We start from the raw sequence: 17,973 nt of genomic DNA, 5'->3' as shown, positions 1-17,973 counted from the left end.
AAAAATATAAATTACTCATAATTATCTTATTTTCTAAGCCATGTTGAGATGTCCCTGATTTTTTATCATACGAATGTGTCATTTTCCACCCTGATTAGTGAACTTTTTTTTTTTTAAAAAAAAGTAAATACATAAAAAGGACTACAATATCATTGGACCATTTTCAGTAAGAGACATAAGGAAAAAAAGCAGGATTAGCATACACTTATATCTTTTTTCCCCGTGTTTCAATGTATTAATCTGTTGGTCACACTCTTTAAGTTTCATCCCGATAGGCTAAATTGTTAACAAAGTTGGTGTGATCAGTAAAATGTAAAAACATATTGTTACAAAAGTTGTTGTTGATGTATGTTAGCTAGCTAAATATGGATAACTCACAGATCAAAGGTTAACTTAACTCAAAAATTTCCACCCTGTTAGGTCTATAGACCAATATAAACCAAATTATTTGAGTGCCTGAGATTGGCCAGTTAAACATGTTATTTCCACTTGTGTACTGTACTATTTATACATGACAGTGTATAAATAGATGATCGAATAAATATGACAGTTGAGGATGTCCATTAGTAGCTGTTCTGGAGCTTTCAATCGTTATTACACTATCCTCCTCTGCAGACGGCATTTGCCGAATTGTAATGGAAATACTATGCAATTTTGTTGTTTTTCCATTAAGCAGCACTAATGGACTAAAGTGTCTTACATTATCCATACAATATTTATTCCAGCAAGGTACGCATAATTTCCAGTAACAATTTGACCTGTAAATAGAAGCTGCGCTGTAAATAATTTCTGTTCGTGCCTACTTTCCTGCACTTACTTCAGTAGGTAAATGTTTGTTTGCTTTTTTGTTTCATTGTCTTTGAGCTTTATGTGTATGCATCTTCCTGTGCATTTGTAGGCTGAAACATACTTGGACAAAAAAGATGATTCTGAAGGTGTTGAGATTGTTGCTTAACTGCTGCTTTCAAAGGTCAAGAGTGAATTTTTGTTTCAACGTTTATGCCAAAATCAATGAAAAGTGCTTAAAAAAGGGGAAATTGACGAGACAAATATCATCTGCTGAGGAAGACTGTGATGTGATCGAAAGCTCCAGAACGTCCACTAAAAAGACCTTGTGCTGAGGTTGATGTGTTGAATGAACTTTCAGTCTAATAAGGAGTTGTATTACTTACTGATGTCCAAAATGTAGCATTTTCCACTGGTGTCCATCTCTCTGCCTGCACTGATGCTCTGTTTCTGTGGGAGTTCCCATGGGAGAATAACGTGTGACTCAAACGCTTTCAAGCAAAGATAAAGAATGCACATGATAGAAAAACCCACGCCATCTGAGTCTATGAAACATGATAATGTAAAAATAAAGCATGTAAACTTATGGAAAACACCCCCATTCAGCAGCGCTTCCAATTTGTCAGTGGGAATTTATTTAAAAGGCAAACACAAGAAACACTGAAAGGATGAAATTCCAGCCACCCTGTTTTTTCGGGACGCTACACGGCTCGCCAATTTGTCAGCTCCACTCCAAAATAGTTCACAAAAGGGCACGCAGGCCTGTAAAACCTCCCACACCGGGAAGAGATCCCGGTGAAAGCGGCATACAGTAGCTCCTGCACCCCTCCTCCTCACCTCCTCCTCCCTACTCCATGACTAAGTGATTTAGCCAGCTCTGGTGCAGGCTGCCTCTCACTTACAATGCCTCCCTAGGTTAGTGACAGAGCGGGGAGGGTGGCAGAGAAAGAGAGAAAGCCATTTACAATGCGGCTTACACACGGCCCGTCCCCCCACAGACGGCGCCCATCCTCGGATTGATGTGTGGTGTGCATAGTTTTCTGGGTGCAATTTGGGCACCACAGAGAGGGAGAAAGAAAGAGAGGGCACGTCTGTGTATGTCGGAGGGGGTAAGGGGGGGGGGGGGCGTGGGGCTCAGGCTGTCTGTTCTCTCGCCCTCTCTTTGAGTCAATAGTGTTCCGGCAGCTGAGGTTCTTTATGAGGGGAACAATCTGGAGGGTCTTGTCAGAGTGCCGAGCAGCTGCTGTTTTCTGGCGAGCTTCTTTCATGGACCACAGGCCTGGAGTGGGCTGGTGAATACAGACGCACCCTCCCCACCCTTCCTCCTCATCACCCGTCGCCCCCTACCTTCTCCCAATTCCATCCTCTCCCCCCTAAAGCCACCCCGTCGCACTGGAAGCCCTCCCGCACAATGCCACAAGAAGAGTGGCACAGAGGAACATGAAGAGAGCAAGAGAGTGTCGCTATTGTGCATTACACTACGCTCCGTCACCCGGGGTGCCGTCCTTCTACCCCCGAGCAATGCTTTCATTGAGGTATGTGAAGATCCTTTCGTAAAACAAACACAGACGTTAAATATTAAAACACAAAATAGAGCTCGAACATATTGGCACCTGTGATCACATCCTGATGTGTGAGTGAGTATTTGATTTTTTTTTTAAATCAGCCTGATTCAGGTTAGATTGGAAGAGGCTGATTACAGCCGAGCCTCTTATTTCTCCTGAGTGGAATTTACATTAGCAAAAGCAGCGAGTTTGCATTTGCTCCCTTTCTGTCATCGATTCAGTTAGTCAGATCAGTAACGCACGCTGCCTCCCTTCTTCATATGTTACGACTTTACATTCACTAGGCTATAACTTAATGGTCTGTCCTCTATTCAAGCAGCCGCTTCAGAGAAGGACACTGCCGGCACCCTCTGCCCCTCCCCCAGGTGTTGGTGTGGTGGGTGCAGCTGCAGTGAACCTGCACTGGTTGGCTTCGTGCTGGTGTTTGGCTTCACTTTTGCCGACAAACATCTCCTGTTTAGCTGCTGTCTGAAGGCACCAGGTTCCCTGTGGTGTCCAGCTGCATGCATTTACACGTGCAGGCAGACACCGGGCACTCTGTGTGGTCTCTGTAATGGACACATGACGGTCAATTAAGGAGACAACATGTAGAGGAGAAAAATAAATGTGTAAACAATAGATAATGCATAGGTTTTTACGTCAGGGTCATAAGAACACAAATGCGGGTTAAATGCACCTTCTGTTCGTTGATTTTTCAATTCTGAAACATACATTTTTAAAAAAGTTGGGTATTCCAGGGAAAAAAATGTTGCTGGTTTTACTGTTGCAAAAATGGATGAAGGAATATGGCTTGATTTTTTTGCACATTATATACATACTGTCATAACTTCTTTATTAATATTTATCTATTATTATTGGTATATGTTGTTATTTTATCATTTCATCATTCAATTCTTTATTGTTATTGTTACTGTGTATCTATTCCCATCTCTCTCTCTCTCTCTCTTCTTTTTCTTGAATTTCTGTATTTTACATTGCAATTCACAGTTTTTACAGTTTTGCTTTAGTCACCTGGAATTTTTTTTTTTAAGTTGTTTTTTTCCACATACATTGTTTTGTCAGTAACAACTGTACACTACTGGTCAAGGGAAACAAGAGAATGAGCTTTACTCTCTAACTGCCAGTCCAACATTTTTATGTATTAAAATTGATTTTAGAAAGTTTGAATCACATGAAATGCGATCGGATACAAACCACATTTTCTACATTTCTGGCCACTGAAATTGGATTTTATGCTTTTTGATTTACTCGCAATGCGAAACAATGTTACCAAACAGTCTCTCAAAATAGGGACCTTGCAAAAACGTACACATTGTAGTCCTTTTATATCTCTTTTATTTCTGTGTAATTATATTGATATCGTATTTGCACTTGTCGGTAGTGCCAGACCTGGCATCTTGCCCCTTCAGAGGATCACAATGGAAATAAGCCTGCAGCACTCTTGCGTAATCCTCGACAGTTGAAGATATCTTCGATAACTGTCTTCAGGTCAAACTGTTTTATTTGTGTTTTTTAACTGTCAAATAAATCCATCTGACAATTATGTCAATTCTGGAGTGACAGAAGTGCTGTTGCTAGCAGAGCGCTATGGAAGATAAAAATCTGTGGAAAGATGCTGAAATAAACTAAATCAGGATTGTTTGAAGGGCAAAATGATGATTTCTCATGCCACCTCATTAGAAAGCGGTGTCACCAGCGTAGCCTTGTAGTTACTGACTCCTAAATTGTAACCACAACAGCCCATGCAGCTGTGTTGGCGATGTCTAGACACACAAATCCAAACTGATCACTAACAATAACAGTGCAGACAGTCTGTCTGAAAGATCTGGTTTGAGGGGGCGACCTCTAGCTCACCAGGTAGAGTATGTGGCACATGTAGGTTAAAAATAAGGTTAAAATAAATAAAGAATTCCTAACAAGAATTATTGGCACTGTGTGTACTGCTGGATATTGGATTTTTGCATTTACCTGGTTTTGTAAATATTATTATTTCCTTTTTGTTTCAGATTTGAAAGTCCACTGAACAGAGGATACGTGGACCTTAGAGGGAAACATGTTAACATATGTCTGAAAATGATCCACATGTGTGCAGCAGCCAGTGAGAGCCCACCTGAACCAGCTGAGCATGTGGCCAGCGTGGCCGCCGTGTCGACAGTTGTGACACCAGGTGAACCAGTTGTTGAACTGAGCGAGTTTGTTCTCCCTTGTCAAGTCCACTTTCTCATCTGACTTCCCTGTTCCTGCCAGAAAAGATTTATCCATGAGTCAATATTAACAATCAATAAAATTCTACTATATCGACGCTGGTATGAGTGACATCACAGCAATAAGGAACCTGGATTGGCTGCTGAACATCCAGGTGCAACTGGCTCTAAATGCTGATCAAAGTCCACACAATCAATCTCCTGCAAACGCTCAGTTAAGTATTATAAACATTTAAGCTGCTCCAAGATGCCTGGAAATGTCAGCAGAGCATCTGTCGACACACTCCACACAGGCCAGTTTACCTGGGCAATTAGAAACAGGTGTGCCCATGTTCATGAGGCAGAGGGCACAACGGGGCAGCGGTTTCCTGCAGCCGGGGCAACTTGTGACTTTAGACTTGGTGGGTGAGCCGCTGACACCGTACTGGCTGAACCCGCGGCCCTGGTGAGGCATCGCCGAGCAGCTGTAGGAGATAGACTTCCCACAGAAGTTGCAGCTCACAAACACCTGTCGCACAGGAACAAACACAAAGGTCGGTTGATAAGGACTGCTGAACATGACGGTAGAAAACCAAGAAGCACACGCTCGCCAGCTGTCTGATTTCCACTTTGAAGGGAGTAAGAGATAAGCATTAGATAATACTGCAATAATCCCAATATGCTTAACTGTGGATATTGGAATGTCAGTGGTGCAGTTTGGACGTGCTGAGGTTTGCTTGCAGCACCAGTACTCATAATCACACTTTTTTTTTTTATGAGGCCTTTAAAAATCATCTCTGCAAAAAAAAAAAAATACAACAGAGATTGCAAACTACACCAGGTTTTATGAGAGGAATTGCAGAGTGGAGCTGTGGGTGTTACAAGCTTGGCACAAACTACATGTGCAGCAATAAACAGTACAAGGCTCTTATTTTGTTATGAGGGAAGTAATATCTAAGACAGTAAACAAACCAGACAGAATGCTCTGAGTTTGACAGTGCCCAATCACAATAGATTCATATGTCAAGACACTGTTTTGATGAGATAGAAAACACGCATTTCTAAAAATTTTATCGAACCTAACCAGTGCATTATGACTGAAATCATCAAATGCATTTTTTATGGCTGCAGCTTACCATTATTGTCATTAATAATTAATCTGTTTATATTTTTTTCTTTAATTGTTAACTCTGTAAAATGACAGTAAATATTAGATAATGCTCAGGATAATTTCCTGGAGCCAAAAGGATTTTAAAGGGCACTGGAGCTGCAGTTGGAGTGGTTGTGTTGATGTGAGCACCGTTTGAATGTTTGACATTGTTACTCCCTCTCATTGAGCTGCCAGCTTGGTCCACATAGCAGATAACCCGAGCATGCTTTTTGCAGGGAATCAGTCGCTTCCAATATAAAATGAATTTCTGGTCGCGTGTAGCTATGTACAGTGGGCATGCGCCGAAAGTATGGTGGATGAGTCATTTAGGTGGTGGGTGAGAAACACTGCTGTTCCAGCTGCAGCTATACCTACTCAGAAAAGAACAAAGATGGACCTGGTCCTTTAAAAAAAAATCTCAAACCCCTAAAACATTAAAATTACAATCCAGAAAACAAACAAAAAAGGGTAACATTTTCACATTTGATAAGACAGCAAATTCTCGACATTTTCTGTTAAATGTGGCTCAAAAATTTTTGCAACTTGTTGTAAGTTGATTTAATATCAGCGCTAAAATTATTCCAAAATCGCCCCCTGGTGTGTGTTACCTGGGCAAGTGGTTTGGAGCTGGGGTCCAGTTTTCCTCTGTGGATGTCAAACTCGGCCCGTTTGTGCCAGAATCTCCACGCATCCAACAGGTTGCGGTAGTTTTCGATCCAGCACTGAACTCGAGGGTCTTTCAACACTTCACCTGGGGAGCCCTGTTGGAAAGATTTGTTTTTTTCTTGGCCTTATTTCACAATATCACTTCAGTCACCTCATTAGCATGGAGAAGCAGGCCCCAAAAACAAACAGTCAATGTGTACTTGAACAAAACAGCTTCTAGAAGTCTCACTCTTCCTGCCTCCTCCTGCACCCATCCCTCTGGTGGAATGTGTACATGTTTGTGTGTACGTATGTGAGGTTTACGCAATGACTACATAGATGTTGGACGGCTTGTACGCTGCAGTACTGTGTTCAAGAGCAGGTTAGAACAGGAATGAAATGAAGCAAAACAAAAGAGAGTTGTTTTACAGCATGTTAAATAAGTTACAGACCTGTTTCACTTGAATTTCTTTAGTTTTCTTTACAGAAACAAGTGCAGGAGAGCACACAGCTCCACTGACACTTGCTTCATGTTGTTATTGGAGGCGGCGGCTGTGTTAAGAGTAACAGCTGTGGCTTTTTACAAACCAAGAAGCAAGTTTTAGGATGTAACTTGATTTCTCCAGGGGTCGATCAGACCGACAGTTTCTTCATTCTTTGTTGCAGTTTTATGTTAAGCTTAATGGGGTTACTGATTAAAGCTTTTGGGGTCACTTCCTGTAGCTTGTTGGGCCATAAGAGCCCAGTCTGCAGTTTACACAGCACATCACAAGTTTAAATCTATATCCTGCTAATGTGCCATGTATTTATAATATCTACAAAGATTTATAGAAAAAAAAGCAAAAGCTCTGATGCAAACTGCAGAATTCATTTACTTTTGTTGTAGGGCCAATCATGAGGGAGCCAGTTCCTACTGACAAGCACAAAGCCACAGCATCATGTGACCTAGAAAAGCGTAAAAAGTGTTTTCATTGCGGTTTTGTAAAATATGGCTTTTTCAAATAACCTGAAATACCACCGCATGCTAGATTAAAAACTTTTTTTTTGATAAATGGGAGTTTTTTTTAAATTGACGTGCTTCCATTAGGCATATTTTATATTTGCAATTTGAATTAGTGCAATTTGAGAGTTAATGAAAACCCGCCTGGTGTTTGTGTACCTTCAGCATGCAGAAACTGGCAGTCTGGACATCCCCAGTGCGGTCCACGTAGCTCTCCATAAGATCGACGCCATCTTTAGTCAACCCGGTCAGCAGGATGCCCTCCAGGTTGCCCGCCTCCTTCATCTCATTGGTTAGTTTGTCGATGTATCGAGGCAGCTGCAGCCAAAAACCCAGGAGATATTCAAGAAAATAAAGTCATAAAACAATGCAACATACTCATTTAATCTTGTTATATTTGTTAGGTAACAGTGTTAAAGCATGTGACACATGCATATCTACAGTATGGTATTGAAATATTTAAAGGGTTTATTTCATGTTACCTGTGCGTCACTGAGAAACATACAGGCGAAAGCTACTCGGTCCCGCACGGCAACACTGCTCTCATACTGAAATACAGACAAAGAATTTCATCTTTCGTCATTTCAAATAAAAAAAGGTTTAATTTTGCAATGATCTTCTTACATTCAATTAATAGCATATGTGTTTCCATATTGGCACTAAAGATCCTTTGCTTATATTGTTAAAATCTGTTTTGTGTCACAGTTCTGCAGGAAATTCTTTTACACCTAATCAACTCTAAAAGCCAAGATTGTTAAAGTGACGGACTTCATATTTTATCGTGGAGTCATCACTTCTGGCCAGGAAAAGCTCTAAAGAGATAAATAAAAGTGACAGCAGCTGGTAGCCAGAATCTGATGCAACAAAGGAAGGAAAAAGTACAAACATACACTCTGTGTCGGGCATGTGTTCACGTTCTGCGAGGTGTTTTATGACATCTCTTCCTGTGCACCTGAGGCTTTTCCGTGTTGAGAATATGTAAAAGTTTTTTATGAAATGGGAACAAAACAGCTACTGTTCAGTGAGAAAGGAGTGCCAATTTAAACACTTTTCTTTTCACGTACTTTCCTTGCAATAAAGCTATGAAATTCCATGATAGTAAGAGATTTAATACCAGCACGCCATCATAGGCTCCAGGCTCACTGGTGAGGAAGGCAAACATGACGCAAAGGTAGGGGTTCTTCAGCTGCAGCCTCAGAGAGCTGCACATCTCCCTCCACAGGGAGGACTTCTCGTCCGTGTAGCCCGACAGCGCCATGGCAACCACATTCAGGTTCAGGTCACCTGTGAATAAGAAGGTCTATTCACTATGTGTAAATCTTTCCTGTAAAGGCAGACAAAAAACAACAAACGTTTCTGATGGAGCTTCTGTGACAATAAGTCACAGCCAACTTTTTGAGCCAACTTTCTGCGTGGAGAAAAATAAGAAACAGGAATTACTCTTAAGTGGAAACAGACAACTCCCTTTCCTGCCGAGAGAGAACAGATTACTACCGCTTTCATGTCTGTACGCTAAACACAAACTACAACCCACAGAAAGTTAGCTTAGCTTAGCATAAAAGACTGAAACAAGGGGAAACATGGTTCTGACCAAAGGTTAAAACTGGAATTACTGCCTTGTGGTTGTATGCCTACGAGCACCGGTCAAGTTTATCTTGCAGTTTACATAGATGCTTCATACACACCTTCCCCACAGCAGCACAGATGATCTACAATCATGTGTCCCCTTCTGTTCCTGAGTTATGACGTTAAATAATAACCCCCCCAAAAAAGGTGTTTTTGCAGAACATTATGATGTATCACATATTATGGTTTTACTTTCTTAAAAATGTGTTTTATGCTTTTAATGCGCTTTTATAATTTTATGCTTCTTGTTTAATATATATTTTATATTTCTACATTTTATTTATTTTATTTGTTTCTCACCTCTGACCTGTTCTGCAACTCACTGCCAGAGCTATGGTATACATGTGTTGTATAATGATTTTTAATTTATTCTATTTTATCTTATTTTATCTGTGCATATGTCGGTATGTATATATATGTGTATGTGTGTGTGTGTGTGTGTTGCTGTGTACGCTGTATTTGTGTGTTTGTATGAGAATACATATGTATTTACATACATGTTTCTCATGAATTGTTAGGTTTTAAATCATGTATGTAAAGCACTTTGAGCTGCATTTTATGTATGAAAGGTGCTATACAAATAAAGCTTATTATCATCATTATTATTATAATTATCATTATTATTATAATTACAAATTCGTAAAAACTAAATTAATTTGAATGTTTTTCTTGGCAAAACTAGGAAAGGCAGTTTTCAGTTAGCCAGCAGTTGATTTCCTCACTGGATATTTAATGAGCGAAAAGGCTGAGAACATGTCAGATTTAATGATGACAAGCATGTAGATAAAAAACAGGACATTAAGCTGCTGTTTGAGGAAAAAAAAAATCTGTAACAGTTGAGACATTTTTGCTGACACGCCTTATCTAATGAATCACCCATCGGTCATGCTTAGGAAACACTCATTAGAGTACACAGCAGAAAAACGTTTGACCTACATTGGTGGAATTTTTCTCAGTCAAGACGTGTGTAAACAACAGCCTTCTCTCCTCGTTTTCATTAAACCTCAGTGTGAAAAGCTCTGCAGCTGATACACGATGAGTGTTGTGTGAAAAACAGGGTTCTCCTGCTGTTACATTTCTGAAATTCCTTAAAACCTTAACTGCATTTGTTAAAAGGCTCTGAGGGAAAAAGGGGCATTTAGCAAACTAAGGATAAACTGTTTATAAGGAAAGTGCAATTATGTATTTACAACATTTCTGACCAGTTTTATACATGTTTTTACAAATACTGCTTATAAAATATCCTGTTTAAACAGCATGTCAACAAAAGGCACAATAATGCAGAGGCAGATCAGTCTGCAGTGCAACTGAATAGGATTTCTGTATGTGATTATTTAATTGGTGACATTTTTTACTGCTTCTGCTTCATTTTGAACCACTACATGATTTAATTTAACCAAAAACGCATAACACAAAAGACCAAACACATTAAAGCTGCAATAAATAAACAATTATTAAAAATGTAGACAGACAAAAAACTGCAACTTTTTCAATAATATATCATTTAAGAACAGTTTCAAGGAAAAATGCCAATTAATTCAACTGTTCCAGGTTGTTACATCCTAGTGACTTGAATGTTTTTTTTTTGTTTTGACATTGGTTGAAGTCACCTTGTACTCTAAGATATGTTGATATATATTTATTTCTGATTTCTGATGTTTTACAAACCAAACAATGAACCAATTAACTAAAATCTTCAGATGACTCAATAATGAAAATAATCACTTATTATTAACGCATCATATATGTTTGTTTGTACAAATGTGTTCATACATGTTTCTGAAAGTTCAAATGATGAAAGTAAATTTGTGCATATGCTTTTGGTCTGAAACATTTGTCCTTTCAGTCGACACTCACCCTTCTCTGCGGTGGCTCCTTTGTTGAGGATCTGGATCGCCCGGCGGATGTCCATGTTAAACAGAGCCACGGCGGCCGCCCGCTCCCACTCACGCTCCTGCTCCAGCGATCGCAGGAAAATCTCCACGTCGATGTCGGGACCTCTGCTGATCCAGCCGCAGAGCCGCAGGGCGAGGCAGCGCTCCTCGCTGTGGTACCGCAGAACATCGGTCTGCCGGTCTGAACCGCTCCAACACCTGCGGCTCTCTGTGGTGCCTGAGTGAACCAGGACATACACAAAAAATTCAATTTCTACCAAATCTGAAAAAAAACTTTCAATGCAGGATACATAATAACTAAAAATGTGTACAAATGAAGTTAACACAAGGTGTGATTCCTCCTCACAAAGACCATTTTATCATATTTAATTGAGGCGGTTCAGACTCACCTGAGCTGGTCTTCACAATGTTCTTGATGCCAGAGTAGACCACCGACTGTTTGTTCCCCTGCAGCTTCAGCTCCATATCCTCTGCACACTGCTTCATATGTGAGACTTATATAGGAAATGGAACTGATATTGCAGATGAACAACATAATAAGAGCAGGAAACAAAGCAGGCAGAAGTGCACGAGAACCACAATTACCACAAAACTTTATCACGTTACTCACACAAACACACCAACTGGACCTAAATGGAACATCAGTTAAACTGCTACTAAATCCAAGAAACTAATCGAACGTTTTTATTTGTTACCATCACAACAAGAATTAGCACTGACAATAAAAAATAAACATATTCATATTTGTTGTGGGTTCTTGCCTTTTAAACTAAATGTTGTGTTGTGTTGTGTTTTGTCATGTTTTAAAATCTTAATAAAATAAAATAATATTTTATCATTGTGTCAGACTAGTTTAACAAGTCATTGGCAGAGAAGACAGGGTCAGGCTGTTTTTTCACCGCTACCAATTCTCATCAGGATTGTCTATTTTTTATTCAATTTTCTAAATAATTTGAGTGTTATGCTCACAGGAAAATGCTACACTTGATCTATTTAATGACATTTTAATTCATCAGAATTGTTTTATAGATATTGCTTTAATACATTATTATTATTATTACTATTATTATTAGGCGGGGCCCTTCTGTGCAGAGTTTGCATGTTCTCCCCGTGTCTGCGTGGGTTCTCTCCGCGGTCTCCAGCTTCCTCCCACAGTCACAAGACATGCAGCTCAGGTTGACTGGTGACTTTAAATTGCCCTTAGGTGTGACAGTGAGTGTGTATCGTTGCCTGTCTATATGTGTCGGCCCTGCGATTGTCTGGCGACCTGTCCAGGGTGTACCCCGCCTTCCGCCCAATGACAGCTGGGATTGGCTCCAGCCCCCTGCGACCCTTACGAGGAGAAGCAGTTACAGAAAATGACTGACTGACTATTATTATTATTATATACAGATAGATAATATTCCTTATTAATAGTCTCCTTTAATAAAACTTCTCATTTCTTTAATTTTTTATTTACACTGTGGTTATATATTCTATGGTGCACAAATTTGTACATATATCTCATTTTCCTGTGTTCTCTCTATATTTAGGTTTATACTGTAGCATATTTGATATTTTTAAATATTTTTCTCATAATTTCTCTATGTTTTTAAATGTGAGAGCACCTCTAACATGACCCAATTTCTCCCTGGGGATCAATAAATTATTTCTGATTCTGATTCAAAAGGAAAATCTATATTTATAAAAGGCAAAGCGACTGTTCTACACACCTGACCAGCTGTGAAAAAAGGAGCGATAAAACCCTAGAAAAGGATTTGTAAACAAAAACTATTAAACATAGACTGAGATATCAACAGTTTTTGTTAATCGAAACACAGGTTTTCCAAATAAAAGTCATTTCATAATGACTGTTGACCAACATTAACATAAAAACGTTTCCCACTGAGCTCATATTTCCACCAACTTCACGTGAAAAGGATATAGAACAGATCGTACCACAAAGACTTGAGCTGCGGGTCGCTCCCTCCCGCAAGCAGGTGGTTCCTCCACACCTGGACGGTATCGTGGCCGTACCTGGACTGCGCCCTCTGCCTCATCTTGGTGGCGATGTCTTTCTCGATCACGCTCTCCACTCCATCAGCCCCGTCCTCCACGCAGTCATACAGGTGTCTGCCGCACGCCCACATGAGCGAGGTGGTGGAGCTCCAGGCCAGGGAGATGCGCTCGAACACGGTGAAGTCAGTCATGACCCGGTTGGCTGCTGACACCACCACCATGCGGTTCTGAGAGGACGGGTGCCAGGCGAAGCTGCCGATCTGGCTTTCGCAGGGCTGCACGCATCGCTCGATGATGGTGGGCTCCGTCTCATCGCCGATGGGTGTGGGAGCGTGTTGCATGTCATACAGGCGGATGATGTTGCTGTCGCGGGTCAGTGTGGCCAGCAGGCCGTTACGGGTCGGACACCAAGCCACCTGAAATAAGAAAGAAAAACGTTGCTTCTCAAATACACTGTGTTTAATATTTAACCAAGAAATTACGTATCAAGAATCCAAAGAGAGCTTGTAAACATGATTGTAATGTCAATACTGGGTAGAGCATAAAGGAATACTTCAAACCCCCAAGGGACCATTTCTATATCAATTACTCAGCCAGTGTTACATTTAGGTTGTAAAGAAAACACTTTCTCGCATGCCTCCAAGGTGAACTAAGAATCTGAGAAAATTCTTGATGAACTGAAGTTATGCAGGGTTCATATTCAACAACAGCAAAACTATATTAAAACATCAGATTACAAACTGTCGTACAACTCCTGCAGAATAACCCAAATCTCCATTATGCAGTCGTGTTCTCAGTATCTCCCAAACAAATGCTTTTTCACTACAAAAAAAAGAATCAGTGTTTAGATGCAGTTTTGCTGTTTTAAACGTGGTCCCCAAACTATCAATAAATCCAAATGTTAACCATTTTCCAGGGTGGCAAGCGAGAAATACTGTTTTGATATCCATAATTATGACAGTAAATAGTCATTCTTTCAATTTAAAGGGCTAATTTTTGTTTCTGAGTAAAAGTGGAAGGCGTAGCTGTGGTTTAAAATGTTATTTATTTTCAGAACATGACAGTAAAAAATTATCCGTGCTCTCATTAAAACCAGACTCCATTGACAAAAACAGTCATTTTACCTCGCTAACCACTGGCGCTGCCGGTCTACTACGACCTTCATCTGTAATTTGTAACTGTTGCTGTGTGATTTTGGTGAATCTTTTTTTGTGTCTAAAATGGCTAGTCCAGATTCACCAAAATCACACAAGATTTTGGTGAATCTGGACTAACCATTTTAGACACAAAAGTCACACAAAAACACATTTAAGCTCACTGACTGAGACAGCTGAAGACCAGCAGCTCCTGCGCTCAGCGAGTTAAAAGTACTGTTTTTGTTTAAGGAGCCTGGCTTCGGAGAGAGCAGAGATAAAGTTTCCTTTTCTACTCAAGTCACGGTCACAGAGGGCTGTCTGTCTGGGAAGTACTGAGCAGACAACTGAATAAAGGACCCTTGGATTACACTAAACAAGTCGTGTGAGAGTTATTAACAGATGTTTTGATATAGTTTTGCTGTTGATAAATCGGGTTACCTATGACTTAAATCTATCAATCTCATCAAATCTCGGTTTTTGGATTCTTTTTTTGCAGGAGGCAGAAAATTAAAGTTTTCTTCACAAATGCTATAAAACATCAGGCGAGTAATTGATATTAAAATGGTAATTTGGCGGGTGAAGTATTCCTTTAAACATTTTGCTCATCTCCTCAAAAACACACTGCGTCATACCTTAGTGAGCGGCTTCGGCTGCTCAGTGAGCGTGAGCACCGGCTTCTCAAACTTCCTAAGATCCCAGATGGCCACCTGGCCCTCAAAGAAAGACGCCACACGGTCAGGGAAGTGTGGATCCACTGTCACCCCCTGGATGGCCTTAGTGTTGACAAATGTTTTCTGGCTGGTGTTCCTCAGGTCAAATATTGCGAGGTTCCGGTGCATGCCGGCCAACAGCAGCTTTGGGTCACGAAGCAGCCAGCAGAGAGACAGGCAGGCATCGTTCTGACCTAACTCGTACAACGGTTTGGTCACTACAGTGCTCGAGTCCAAATCCACAGATGAGAGACGAATCTTCTCAGAGGCCACACTGGTCTCTGGGGAAAACTTACTGCTAATGTCCCATATGAGGACAGAGAAGTCTGCCCTGTGTTTGTCCAACCCGGCAGCCAGCAGGTTGCTGTCCACAGGGTTCCAGGCTAAAGTGTTGCATTGACGGGCGTGCTTGGGCACAAACTCTTTCCCCACCAGCTCTTTGCATGTGGAGTTGTGGCTCTGACCCAGGCTGGTGAGCACCACTCTGCCGTTAGCTTGGCCCACAGCGAGCAGACACTCCGGCTCATGCTTTGGGTACCAGGCCACACATTTCATGTACGGGGTGTCCGAGTTAATGGCAAGTAAAGTAGCAGCAGTTTCTTCGGAGAGCGGGAGTGTGCCGGGCTTGGTTTCTGAGCTGCCCACAGGTCCGATACGGTACAGTCCCAGCTCAGAGTCACAGATGACATAGCGGTCCGGGTGGTGGGGAGACCACAGGATGTCTGGTTTGGAGCCACTCATGACTCAGAGGCAGCTAGAAGGATCTCGAGGGAATCTGCCTTCTGCCACCTGAAAAATGAACACATTGATATAGAAATTATCCAGTGGTTGAAAGTAACAAAGTACATTTACACTTGTTTTCTTGTTTTGCATTTATTAGAAACTACAGTTCTCAGCGTGAAAGGGATCACAGAGAGAGGATGACATGCAGCAAAAGGGCCGCAAATTGGAATCAAACCCACAACCTCAGTATGTGGGGCACCCGCTCTACCAGGTGAGCTACTGGGCGCCCCAAGTGCTATGCTTAAATTCAAGATACTTGTACTTTATTGTATTTCCATTTTATACATTTTAATACTTCTACTTCACTACATCTCACAGACAAATACTGTACTTTCTACTGCACTACATTTGTTGACAGCTTAGGCACAGTAGCTCCCCCCGCTAGCAGACGCCCGACGTACAACGAAAAGCGCAGAGCAATACGAGTGTGTGTAATATTAAAGAGGGTTTAATAATGAATTTCTTATTTTCATACTTAAAATGGATGGAACTTATGATGTTTAATATTTTTCTTATTGTCATAATACAGCAGTAATACTTAAACAATAAAACAAAACAAACAAACAAAAAACAGATATAACAGTAACAGATTAACAAGGGACATTTTACAGAGCAATACATATCATAAGTTTTAATACTTTAAGTAAATCCTTTTACTTAAGTCAGGTTTGGAAGAGAGGAGTTGATTTATTTCAGACATGTAAAATGGAAACAGAAATTATTATATAAAAGTAGACACAAAAAAGTAATATTTACAGGCAATGGAAAACATACAGCAAATGAAATGATCAAAGACATTGTGACTTGGTTTTCATATTTGAAAAGGAGTGAGAATAAGTAAAAACTTATTTATTCCTACCCCTTCTCCATAAGTCACTGAATTTTAATTAACCAGCCTCATTATTCATTTAAATCCTGAAATTATTTCAGCATAGACATACATAACCAAAATCAATTATCTACAGTATTTTAAAAAATATTTACAAAAATAAGAGGATAATAAACTATGGAAAAAGAAATATTAAATAACCAAATTATTAGAAATACAACTGGTAATTGTCAAACCCCATCTTCATCCCTGTAGCTCGTGAAAATCATGTTTTTATACAGCATTTTAAACCGGTTTATGTTTGGACATTTCTTTAGCTCCACATTAAATTGTTCCGTAGATTAACTCCACATATCTATAAACAAAAACTTTTTTCTGGTAGTAGGGAAATTATACGTTTTGAAATGACATGTTCCCCCTAAATTAAACCATCCTCTCGATCACAGGCCAATCACTTTAATGTTTTCTGGTAGTAGATTATTGTACTTATAGTGGAATATTTTCACTGAGCAGTAATAGTACTTTTACTTCAATAAAAGTATCAGAATTCTTCTTCCACTACTGAACTTAGCGCAAAAACACCAGCGACACTGCTCACATAATCCCCATAAACACGATAAAGTAACGTTAACGTGTAAATTAGCTAACCTGCTGCTGTCAGTCTGAGCGCTGCTACTGTTGATTTCAAAAACTCAACAAACTCGTGCTAACTAGCTAGTTAGCAAATACATTATTTGAAATAAAAGCCGCACGTGAATCAAAATGTGTAAATAAACCTCTAAATATCAAAGTTTCACGTTAGTTTAAACTAAATCCCCAAGTTTTGTTGACATGCTAACTCCACTAAGCTAATGCTAACGAGTGAAGGACGAGCTAAAACGCGACCGTTAAAATCTCGCGCGGGTTCAGCTAACAGCCGAAAATGTTTCCTCAACACTTGGAAACAGTAAAAAAGTTACTCACAAACACGCAGAGTGTTTAAATCAGCGGATGGATGACAGTTTAGCATGCACATGTCGACGAGCAGGGCCAGGAGCACTTCCAGCCCCGCTAAATGTTGTGTGTTACACCAAAACATGTCCGGCTTGTTTGAAGAGAATGTACTGAAGGTTCCGCTTAGGCGCTGTTACTCCTGCAGTTCACCAGCAGAGGGAGCCCTGATCAAAGTGGATTAATACACAAGGAGAGGACAGCAAGGAGCTGAATTCATAACTCCACAGAGTATCAGGATATTTTTGGACAACTGATTAAATTTCAGCAGATTATTCACAAACAATAATAATAATAATAATAATAATAATAATAATAATAATAATAATAATAATTATAATAATAATAATAATAATAAAAATAATAATAATAATGATACAGAGCAACTTTTTTTCATAAGCCTCCCTGAGTGGAGAAAAGGCATGACCCACACTACACTATAAATCATTCATTAGTTTTTTAAAACTTGATTATTAATCAGAAATTTGCAGTTTGTCACTCTTGTCTTGCATGCTGGTAAATTAGTGCAAATGCTTGATTTTTGGCAAAAAAAAAAAAAAGTAAGTGAATAAAGGATTTTGACAAAATATCACTATTTAAAACTCAGTTGTTTTTTTTCCGACAGAGGGATTTGTTACACACAGTGTGTCCAAGCACCATAAAACAGTTAAAAATCC

General features: G+C 40.0%; 1 protein-coding gene across 1 annotated transcript; it reads right to left on the bottom strand.

Annotated features, from left to right (window-relative positions):
- Positions 1–1,398: 1,398 nt before the first annotated feature.
- On the bottom strand, positions 1,399–17,370 carry mios (missing oocyte, meiosis regulator, homolog (Drosophila)). Its single transcript, XM_042489499.1, has 12 exons — positions 17,270–17,370; positions 14,617–15,483; positions 12,775–13,264; positions 11,240–11,338; positions 10,813–11,067; positions 8,444–8,613; positions 7,812–7,877; positions 7,489–7,647; positions 6,293–6,445; positions 4,859–5,063; positions 4,462–4,591; positions 1,399–2,899 (listed from the first exon to the last, which is right to left on the bottom strand). Exons 2-12 carry the CDS (start codon positions 15,433–15,435, stop codon positions 2,809–2,811), a joined length of 2,637 nt encoding a protein of 878 aa, XP_042345433.1. The 5' UTR covers positions 15,436–15,483; positions 17,270–17,370; the 3' UTR covers positions 1,399–2,808.
- Positions 17,371–17,973: the final 603 nt, after the last annotated feature.

This window comes from Plectropomus leopardus, chromosome 7 (genome assembly GCF_008729295.1).
Source record: "Plectropomus leopardus isolate mb chromosome 7, YSFRI_Pleo_2.0, whole genome shotgun sequence".
Lineage (NCBI taxonomy): Eukaryota > Metazoa > Chordata > Actinopteri > Perciformes > Serranidae > Plectropomus > Plectropomus leopardus.
Note: the sequence above shows the minus strand (reverse complement) of the source record. Positions and strands in the feature narration are given on the sequence as shown.

Coding starts and splice junctions, on each gene's coding strand:
- mios (XM_042489499.1), bottom strand. CDS start 15,435: ATGAGTGGCTCCAAACCAGACATCCTGTGGTCTCCCCACCACCCGGAC. Junction 13,265..14,616: donor AGCCGAAGCCGCTCACTAAG/GTATGACGCAGT, acceptor TTCTTATTTCAG/GTGGCTTGGTGTCCGACCCG. Junction 4,592..4,858: donor ACCTGTTTCTAATTGCCCAG/GTAAACTGGCCT, acceptor CTTTTCTGGCAG/GAACAGGGAAGTCAGATGAG.